The sequence below is a fragment of the Physella acuta genome, unplaced genomic scaffold (assembly GCF_028476545.2).
Source record: "Physella acuta isolate Inbredline_101_S28 unplaced genomic scaffold, ASM2847654v3 ptg000678l, whole genome shotgun sequence".
Classification (NCBI taxonomy): Eukaryota; Metazoa; Mollusca; class Gastropoda; family Physidae; genus Physella; species Physella acuta.
The window spans coordinates 155,222-166,982 of record NW_026732197.1 but is presented as its reverse complement, the minus strand read 5'-3'; the positions used below and the strand labels follow the sequence as shown (position 1 = coordinate 166,982).

The 11,761-nt window shown below is 34.6% G+C and overlaps 1 protein-coding gene across 1 annotated transcript; it reads left to right on the top strand.

The window, feature by feature from the left end:
- The first annotated feature begins 549 nt into the window (after nucleotides 1-549).
- LOC131949236 (uncharacterized) lies at nucleotides 550-2,203 on the top strand. The gene has a single exon (XM_059311037.1). It carries the CDS (start codon nucleotides 550-552, stop codon nucleotides 2,020-2,022), a length of 1,473 nt encoding a protein of 490 aa, XP_059167020.1. The 3' UTR covers nucleotides 2,023-2,203.
- Nucleotides 2,204-11,761: the final 9,558 nt, after the last annotated feature.

Here is an 11,761-nt window from a genome sequence, read left to right as displayed (position 1 = left end):
AAATGGTGTCACCCGGTGCGGTCCGCAACCCCCCCTCCCCCCCCCCCCCCCCCCCCCCCCCCCACTAAGCCACTGCCTCTGATTTAAATGCAATCAACAAGCATTAAAGCCCTATATAATTAAATTAGATCCACGTGTAACATTTTATAAAAAGCCTGTTTTCAAGAGACTAATTTAACGGCCGAATTTCTAATATTTAAAAACATACAAAACAATTCAATGTTATAATATTTAGTCAATTAAAAATAACCCTGTTATTTTTATTCATTCTGTATTCATTTTGTATTCATGCAATCCTGAATACCTTGCACAATTGCTTCGCGGATTACGCTGCTGGCAAAGCCAAAAATAGTATTGATTTTCTTGGCTTCGCGGAACGGTCATATCCCGCGAAGCAGTCTGGTTTTACTATATAAGCCTTCATCATTCGTACTACGGATAGATACAAACCTTCTAGCGATATAAAAAAAATTAACTGCTTTTAAAGACTAAATAATTTTATTTCCGCGCTTAGTTGAATCGAATACATCTAGCCCACATAAAACAACAATGCCAGCAGTAAATGCTCCAGTCCCTTCATGTGGGTGTCTAGAAGTTGTGTTTTCCTTCGACACCACAGGCTCTATGTACACATGGCTAGAGCAGGTCCGTGGCAGGATCCAGGATATGATACAACGTCTGCAGGCCGATATCCCCGGTATCAGAATGGCCGTGTTCGCCCACGGGGACTACTGTGACGTTGACACTTACGTCACCAAGTGGATCGACTTCACTACAGACGTGGCCCAACTTTGTAAATTCGTAAAGAATGCTGAGCAGACGGAAGGGGGTGACGCCCCTGAGTGCTACGAGCTAGTACTGAAGCAAGTGAGGACAGAGCTGTCGTGGACGCCAGGCTCAAGGCGTGTCCTCGTCTTGATTGGAGACGACAACCCGCACGAGCCAAACGAGGATTGCAACAAAGACAAGGTCAACTGGCGAGACGAGACCAAAAATCTGGCAGTCAATGACGTGACGATTTACGGCGTCCAGTGCGGTCAGTACAACACGGAGGCTTTCTACAAGACGATCTCTATCGCCACAAACGGTAAACACCTTCGTCTCGATGACTTTGGGAGTATCTTCGACACCCTGATGGCCGTGTGTTACAGAGAGAGCCACGACACGGCCATGTTGGTGAACTACGAAAAAGAAGTGCGAGCCCGATATGGCGATGGTAAACTTGCCATGGACATTGACGCCATTTTTGCTTCTCTACGTGACGAGGTCAATGCTACTCCGACCTTGAGCGTCACAAGTCCAACACCAAAGAAACGTGCTCGCCTCACGCCAACATCTGCTGGTCTGCTACCAAAAATGAAGAAGGCGAAAAGTTTGAAACCTGACAAGAAAATAAGAGCTAAAACTAAGACCGTCGACATTGTTTCCAAAACTACCATGCCAGCTGAACCAAAGACTCTGTTCAGCAAGAAAAAGTCAATCAATTCCCTGCTAAACAAATACAAATTAAAAAACCTCCCTCTACTAAAACGCGAAAATGTTCCAGAAATCAACTTTAACCTCCGAACCTTGAACTGGAGGCCTTGGTTTTTGGCCTTGAATAGCGACGAGCCAAACATCAATAAAACCCTTTGGCAGAGAAGAGACAGTAAACCAGGATACACGTTAAAGACACTACCAACAACGAAGCTCATGCTTCCCTCTTACTGTCTGTTTGAAGTCTCCGTACAACACGGAGGAGCGAAGAGCAAAAAATACCCCGTGTTCAGCAAGTTCTCCGGTCGTTGTTTTGAAACCGTTCACTGGGAAAAACGTCTGCTTGGATCTCAAAGCGCACAGATAGAAAATGCATTGCAAGCTGGGTGTAAAATTTACATCAGATATTGCGTCGTTGGGTCGAATGAAAGGAAAGAAATCGTTAAAAGTTTAAAAAGATACGATTATGCTTGGGAGAATTATAAAAATATCAGATCCGGTGCGAGAGACGTTGTTAAGGGCGGGATCAAGATTTCCATGCAGTAATTTAAATAAATCAGTGAAAATAATTGAATACAAAACTAAAACAATTTCCATGAGTCATTGAGAATAATTGAACAATAATAATTGCTATTTTTTAAACAAAATAGTTTTCATGTTGTTGTAAAAATAATGTAAATATATTATTTATTTTTGTATTTTGATTTATTAAATATTGATGGCTTGTACAAATTTATGAACTAAAATAAAATGTTTAGGATTTCTGGTCAAGTTAAGTTAATATATGTGTACATGTGTATATAAATGTATAAATATAATTGTACATATATTATATAGTAAACAATTTATATTTCAATGTCATTGTGATTTTAAAAACTTGATAATTTTCACAATGAGAAATGCTTTAACTCTGTGTTAGCCTTAATTTTTAAAAAGTGTATAACATAAAGATTAAGTGATAAATTTTAAAGATATAAATATTCAACTGAACGCTATTTTTCTATTATCATTTTTAACCTAAATTACGAAGGTAAAAATGTATGTAATTATTTTTCCAAAAATGTTTTATGGATTTAATACATAAATGAAATGCAGAAGATTATTAGTATTTGTAAATATGTGGCGATGTCAAATAAAACTGCAAATTTATTTTTTCTAATAACTTTTTTATTTAGAAAGCAAAATAAACATCTATTCTAAATAATAAAGAAGCTATTTGGTTTACTAATGAGTCTTATGAGTTTTGTTTCTTTAAACCTATGTGTAGCGATCAAATTGTCGTGTCTGTGTTTTCCGCAAAATGAACATTAGTAAGCTGAATAAAGGAACTAGATGTGATAGACTTAGGGATTCAAGAAATTAGTTTATCGATTTGATCTTGAGCTATATTTGTACGAATGGCCTCTCCAATTTTTATTCTATAGAATAAATAGGCTGTTTACAAGAAGGTAACAAAGACAAGAAATAATTAAAATACTATCTACAACAATACAAGCCCATGTCAGATAGGGTAGGGACTGGGAGGTTGGCATAGAGGCGTAGCGACCCTTCCCGGCGCCCGGGGACAAACTTTCGATTTGCACCCCCCCCCCCCCTCAAACTTTTGATTTGTACCCCCCTCAAACTTTTGATTTGCACCCCCCCCCCTCAAACTTTCAATTTGTTTTTCTAACCCATTTTGGCGCCCCCTAAGGTCGGCGCCCGGGTACATATGTTCCCCCCCCCCGCCCCCCCCCCCTCGCTACGCCTCTGCTAACAAGTGTAGCATATTATTCGCACTGATCTCTAGGCTGTACGCCCAAGTACCTGGATTAGCGCAGCCGAGGTTCCCGCCTCCATCCTGTTCTGTCTAATTGGTTTTTACCTAAAATATGCCTTGGGTTTCGTGAGTAAGGTATGGATTTTTTCAAGCGTTTTTTTTTTACGCCGCTCACTTCCTGAATGGGTGTGATTAATACTGTGTTATTTTTAGACCGGTCTCGTTCAAATTGTAATCGATTCGTTTGGGGGTATTGATTATCGGCGCGATGCCTCATCGTTTGTTTTATGTAGGGCTAGAAATAAATGTAATTTAAGCGTGATATCATTTTAAGGAACAGATCTAATATTTTCACATGATACTCAATGCTTATAGGTTTTAAACCAAAGGCTTACATTGGATAAAACAAACAGGTCTTCTAACCCAAAAACAGTTTAAAAAAAAAGTAAAGTTTCCCTTTCAAACCTGACGGTCTAGTTAAGTAGAGTTCACTTGTTTCTTTGACCTCGGCATATGAAGAGATAGTGTGGTCAACACTATGCCCTGCCGTCCTTTACTTTCCCTAACGTGAGTTAAGTACCCATAAGAGTTGGGTGGACTTAGGTACGGTCTACTGATTGAACCCGAGACTTACGGGTTAGCTGTCCAGCTCTCTACCTCTAGACCACTCCGTCAAACACACAAACGTTACCTAAAACAAGAAATAAACTCAGAAAGGAAAGTAGTTTGTCCTTGGATGGACAAATACTGTGGAAGCAAATCTTAATAGAAAAGCTGGTTGAAATCGGAGTCAACGGCTATATAGTGCATACCAGGTTGACACGTAGATCTCATACTTAAATGTGTTGGAGGAAATCCCATCCAACAAATAAAGCTAAGAACAAAGAAGAAGAAAAATAAAAGCTTCAACCATACATCTTCATTAGAAAATGGGCAGGTTTTTTTTTTTAATGAGAAGCCCTGTATTATCAAACGGGCTCGAACTAAATATTTGACATTTTTACACACTTTTACTCTATACAACATTAAACGGCAATTCTTTAACAACCAGTCAGGTGTCCATCAAAGCGGAGTTAACCCATGTACGTAATACGGACTTGAGCCCGGGGTTTAAAACTCGAGACCTTTGGGTTTGCAGTCGATTGCTCTACTGCCCGACCAAGCCGTACTTTATAGTCGATAACTGACCAAATATAAAATACATGGTATCCAACGTCACCGACGAAACAGGTTACGGTATATATCTTCTATATAAATTCTATTTCGTTCGGGGAGGGTGTGGGGTAGCGATGTCACTAAGAAACGATGTTTCATAATCAAGAACTTATTTTCCCAACGACCTTCAATTAAAAAAAAATATCAAGAAAACAAAGTTATTTTGAAACAGCAATGCAAATCAATTGCACTTAAAAATGCTAAACAAATCCCAAGTTGAAACGATCACTTGCAACTTAAAAATAAAACAACCTAACACAAACTAGTGGGTTTAGTCTTAGATGTGTATGTGGGGCGTGGAGATGGATTAAGTTAATTAGCACGAGGGTTAGTTGCCTCGTCTATTTGCGCAGTTATTTTGTTTACAGTTTGCAATTTTTTTTACAGGTGTTTGCTTTCAGCTTTCACCTGTAAGTTGTAACTAAGGTAGAGACTTAACACAAGTATTTTTCTAACAACTGTTATATATTTTTTTTTAATTAAAAATAAAGCCTGAGTGCGCTCCCCTAAACTTTCTCTTACGTTCGTATACAACAGTAAGAGATCACTTCCAGTGCAATGAGGCTGTAGAAACGATATCTACGTTAGGGGCATATATATATATATATATATATATATATATATATATATATATATATATATATATATATATATATATATATATATATATATATATATATATATATATATATATATATATATATCTGTTACAATAGTAAGTGGAAATGTATCTTATGTATCTTTTCAATGGACATTTTACATAGTAAAAATTCCACTTGATCACCATTGTGTTATATTTTTAAAGTATTCAATTTTTAACTAAAATCTACATTAATGTCTATAAATTTGAATATTAACTCTTCAAAATACATTTTTCAACTTTTTGTTTAAGTGACGTAAAGTGCAAAGAACAAAATCAAATTAAATCATTATCCTTCTAAAACATGTTAATATTATCTAAAAAATTTATGCAAATCTCATTCATTTTCACTAATTACTTCCCTTGATCGGGATTAATGCCTCACAACATAAACATTACATCAGCGACCCTTCTCGGCGCCCGTGGACAAACTTTCAATTTGGCGCCCCCTCGGGAACAACCTTTCAGTTTTCAATATGCACCCCCTCAAACTTTCAATTTGCACTCCCCCCCTCCCTCCCCTCAAACCTTTCAATTTGCACCCCCCCCCCCATAAATTTTTTATATTTATTATGTAAAACTGCAGCTAAAATGAGATTTTAATTTGTTTTTACGACCCATTTTGGCGCCCCCCTAAGGTCGGCGACCGGGGACATATGTAACCCCCCCCCCCCCCCCCACCCCGTTGCGCCTCTGCATTACATCAGAAACAGTTACTTCCTTTAAGTTTGATTTTGTGCTAGAACAAAAATTTTATCATCCACTCGAAATGTACTGTTTACTAATTATTGTATTGATCAATAAAAGTTTAGAAGCCGTTCCTAAATGTCCTCATTCTGTTTTCGTTTATGTTTAAGTTTGCGTTAATGTTTGCGTCTATGTTTGCGTTTAAGTTTCTGTTTCTGTTTGCGTTATTTTTGCGTTATTGTTTGCGTTTATGTTTGCATTTATGTTTATTCTTGTTTTTTTTCCGTTTAAGTGTGCGTTTATGTTTATGTTTTCGTTTATGTTTGTGTTATGCTTATGTTTGAGTTTATGTTTGTGTTTATGTTTGCGTTTATGTTTATGTGTGTATTTCTGTTTGTGTTTAGGTCTCCGTTTAAGTTTGCAATTGTGTTTATATTTTCTCAAACGTCCATATTGACATATAGAACTTTGTTTGAAAATCGCGTATATTTCCAAATTCCGGTCTATAGCGCAGGCCTATAGGCTGCTTAATAAACACACAAGTCAAGACCTTTTACAGATAAAATTATTTCAATGCCAGTGCAGGGCCTAGCCGATAGGGGTAGTTTATATATATATATATATATATATATATATATATATATATATATATATATATATATATATATATATATATATATATATATATATATATACATATATATATATATATATATATATATATATATATATATATATATATATATATATATATATATATGCATATATATATACCGCCCCCCTTCACCATTGATTAATTGTGAGTTCTCAATACCAAAACCAACTCTTCAATTCAGCGAAATCCGCCTTGAGGGTTTGTGTGTTAGACGGGGAGGTCAAGTCACCACACAGGCTGGCTCTAATGAAGTTACTCGTGAATACATTTCCATGCCAGATGTCTGGCCAACATAACCATCGGGGGTTGACAAGGGAGGTGAATCAATAGATTAGGCCGCTGTTGTAACGAATAATGGTACTGCTGTAATAACGTAGGGGCCCTGTTACAATGTATTATGGAATTGTAGTAATACATTAGGGCGCTGTGATGAAATATTAGGGAATAGGTGTCAGTGGCGTAGGCAGGGGGGGTTAGGCGGGGGGGTCATAACCCCCCCTCCCCATAGACCCCTAGGTATATATATATATAAAGTATGAGGGGGGGGGGGGTGGAAATCGAAAGTTTGAGGGGGGGGGGTGCAAATCGAAAGTTTGTCCCCGGGTAAAAATTGGAACTCCCCCCCTTGAGACGATCCTGGCTACGCCACTGATAGGTGTACTGCATTATAGCCCTTGTTGTAATACATTAGGGTGCTGCTGTAACGAATAAGGGTACTGCTGTAATAAAGTAGGGCATTGTTACAGTATATTTGGGAACTCGTATAATAAATTAGGGCGCTGCTAGAATACATCAGGGAACTCTAGTACTACAATTTAGCGCACTTTGTAACACATTATGGTGCTGTTAAATAGGGAACTGTTGTAATACATTATGGCTCTGTAGTAAGTTGTTAATACAGTATTGTTATGTAGAAAAACAAAATACATAAGGGATATGGAGTTAGCTGTAAAACATGAGTGCTTTGTAGAAAGTTGTAATACATTAGGACTATATAGAGAATTGCAATAGACCTCTGTAGTAAGTTGTAATAAATAATGGTACAGCCAGAGGCGTAGCGACCCACTCCGGCGCCAGGGGGGAATAATCAATTTTGTGCCCTCTCTCGTTAAAATTATATTTATTCATGTTAGTGAAAAAGCGCCATTCCCCCCCCCCCTACAGTTTGAAAGGTTGGTAGTGTTTTTTACCAGTCACTAGTTTTTGCTTTGGTACCACACTTTGTGTATAATCAATATTTCTGACTAAAATGAGTTTTTACATTTTTTACCCTTTAGACGCCCTCCTTAGATTCGGCGCCCTGGGCGCCCCCCCCCCCCCCCATAGCTACGCTACTGGCTACAACTCTAGTAAACATTAGGGCACTGTTCTAATACATTATGGCGATGTACTAAAAATAATTAGGGTCGCTCGCTGTACAAATAAACAAAAAGGCCTACTAGTTTTGCTCTCGTGCATTAAGACTGTTCCAACACATAGTGGCTCTGCTCTTGTGCATTAACTAATACATAATGGCATTACCCCTATTGGCTCTGAAGACGAAGATTAAAAATTAAAGTTGGCACGTGATGAGATGTTTTCTCCCGGGGACGGGGAACACAAACCACGCCCTGCTGACCAGGTTCCAGACGATACAAGAGATAATGTGTGAATATGTGGTGCTACATATGAGGTTATGTGTCAGTTTGTGGAGTTTACTTTCTGAAACACACCATAGAGTATAGACTAGTATAGAGGGGCATATGACCAGCGTCAAGGCATCTTTTCGGGGGTCAGCACCACCACCCCCCCCAGAGAAAAAAGTCTGAAAGAAACACTGCCTATGACTTACACCGTCATGACTTGTTGATTCTCAGCAAAAAAAAAATGTTTAGTCACCTAGCATTCGACTGTTGTACCAAATAAGAATGTATATTTTTTTTTGTCCTAAAAAATGTTTGGACACTTAAACCTGTTCCCAGACTGAAACTTACTGGGGCATTGGCGGATTTAACCTAAGTTTGGCCTGTTGTAATGTTGTAATTAATTATGGCGCTATAGTAATACATTAGGGCCATGTATTAAATTTTACAGCATTAAGCCTCTGATGAAAAAAAAACAATAATACAAGAAAGAAATTTAAAATTTTATTGGACAGGTATCACTAAACATGAATTAGAAAAAAACAATCATTGTGGAACAAACATTTCACAACTACATCAAGATAAAAAAGACATGCAGACTTTATAAATATTTCACACAAGTTGTTTTTTTTTAATGCCTGGAAGCAGACTATAAATATTTCACATTAAATGAGTTTACAGAACCTGGAGGCAGACTTTATAAATAGTTCACACAAGTTGATTTTTTTTAGTGCCTGGAAGCAGAATATAAATATTTCACACAATATCAGTGCCAGGAATTTGTAATATAAATATATACTAATTTTAAATCTTAACTTTAAAAAGTCTTAATTTTCCATTCACTAATTTGTCTTCTAAAATATTTTTAGTTCTGGGTGGGGCTACCCAGTGTGACCCCTGCTGGTGATGCCACTAAAAGAACTTACTTGATCATACATTTTGATTTCTAACACTGAGATACCTGTCAAAATCTACATTGAAATATCTATTTCTCTACTACATAGAATTACAGGTAGAGGAATTATACAAAAGGGGACAATTTAAATAGAGCTATATTATAACACATTTTTTGGTTTGGAGGAAATGTCTAAAAGCCAAGTATACATCACAAATTTATAAAATGGTACATTAGATTTTAGATGTATAATTTAAAAAAAAAATTAGATACATATTAAGTTAATTGCTCAAAATTCAAAAATTCATTTTTTCAAGAAGTTAATATTGAAATACTTTTAAGTAATTTATTCAAGACATTTTTTAAAAAAAGCTATTAAACCAGATAAAATTTAGTGTACATTAACACTTCTAGTGCATACAATAAGTAACTATATTTAGGAGATATTAAAAAAAAACCACTGCAAGAGTATATATTATATTTTTTACCTATACAAATATAACTACAGTAAGAATTTAAGTCAAACAGCTATATTAAAACAAAGTTCATCTATATAAATATCAGCCATTTTTTTTGGAAGTGACATACAATTTCATCACAGATGCTATCAGCAAATAATACCTTTTAACATCAACTTTTTTTTCTTCATTAACTTTTGGTTTTAACATATTAAAAATTTTCAATGTAAAACAATTATTATTCCAACAAAAAAACTAGTGTTAGTTTATTTTACGCAACGTATACTTCAAAATTGAATAACCGGTTCTTTCTTTTGTTGAAGAGCTAGTGTTGTGCAGTTTGATTTTTTATTATTTTGATTACATTACATCACAAATTTTATTTTTTACCAAAAAAAAATATAAAAAAACAATACCACATGTGCTTTCAATACAAACTTTTAACCAGAAATATTTGCATTCAAATTACTACACAAAATGTTACGAGTTACACATTTTGGTCGAGATGTTAAAATTTGTATCAACTTAAGATTAATGTTTAGCATCAGATCAAAAGTTATTAAAAAACAGGTTTTTGAAAATAAGACTAAAACAGGGTGGCTGTACAGTTTGAATTATTGCATCCAAATTGTAAAAATAAAAATGCTATTTCAAACACCATTATAAATAGTAGCATGAAACCAAAAACAATATACAATTAACGAATAAAGTACTTTCTTAAAATATTTTAGTTCCACCAAAATAACCTCTACACACAAAAAAAAATGTCCATTTTTCAAAATACTAATGATCATATTACAATGTTTTAAAAAAACAGTTACAAGTATAAAAAAAATATATTCATAAAGCAAGCATAACTGTGGAGCACAAAAAAGCTGAGACATGCTGTAATAATAAAATGGCAATGTGGAGTCTGAATACAAGTTTGTGGGACATCAGGATCACAGAGGTCTGGACAAAATATTGCATAAAATACCAAGAGAGAGAAAAACATGGAAAACTATAGACTACCTGTAGCTAATGACTAGATGGGACACTATCTCTAACACAGGAGAAACAACAAGCAAAGTGGTTTTGTTGTAAATCATATTCATGCCAGTTTACAAAATAAATTATATATATTAGGATGTTTGTAAAAATCCAGATGAACAAACAGTTTGATTTCAGTATATTAAAAAATAAAGACAAGGCTTCACTGATATTTCTTTCATGATATTGTTATTTCAAGAAATTATTAATTTTACTTGTAAGCCTTTTAAAGATGTTTACGCAATTTCAGCCTTTTTTACAGCATAGATCGTAGTTTATTAAATATTAGCCTCATTTCATCAGTTTCCAGAAGCAAACTGTGACATTTCATTAATTTTTTGCTTTCCCTGACCAATATCAGCTAGTAGATGCTTGTGATAAGGACTCAATCAGGGTAAGGTACTTTGGATGCTTACAGCAAAGAAAATAGTCAAATTGTCAGATAGTTATAAAATGAAAAAAAAATGTTTTAACATAGAGTCAAATAATATAAGGAACTTTTAACTTGCTTCATATTAATCAGCTTTTAAAGAATTAACCACAAAACTAGTTTCTAAATGTAGCATAAAAAAATAATGATATAAATAAATAAATATATATGTATATCAGAATCAGATTCTATTTCTTTGAAAACACCCTGAAACAAGAATATATTGCACTGTAAAAATAAATACCATAATATACTTCTTGAATAAAACATCTTAAACAATTTTATATTTTTAGTTTGTATCACATGTAGTGAGTAATAGTGTGACCAGAACCAAAACTAGGTTAGGATACAATAGAAATATAAACTTTCAAAAAAATGACTAGATATAGGTGGACACAAATGTGGTAAGTAAAAACTTTAAAAAATACATCTTTAAAGGTGACTCATTTGTTAAACATGGTATGGGCAAAGTTAAATTAATTATAAAACGCTTTTGCTCAATCTCAAGAAAGACTATTATGCAAATGTGTAAAATATTTTTAGTAAAAAAAAACACATGCTTTTATACATGTAATTGCACAATAAATGAGTTTCTATTACAATAACTTTGGAATAATCAACCTTACAGTCAAATGTTAAATATCACTTTTTTTACATACATTATTTTTTTTACGAATAATTTTAATCACTGAAAAAAAAATCTTGCTTAAAATTATGTTATTTTAGATGGTTTTAATTAAAAAATTATTAAACACAAATTCATGATTCTCTTTACCTTTAACCTTTTAATACTTTCTATACTTTGCCAGGATCAAGCATTAAGTTCAAATAGTAAAAAAATTAAAAAAATTAAAAAAGAAATTGAAAGCTAAAAAATATAGCATCATTGTTAAGT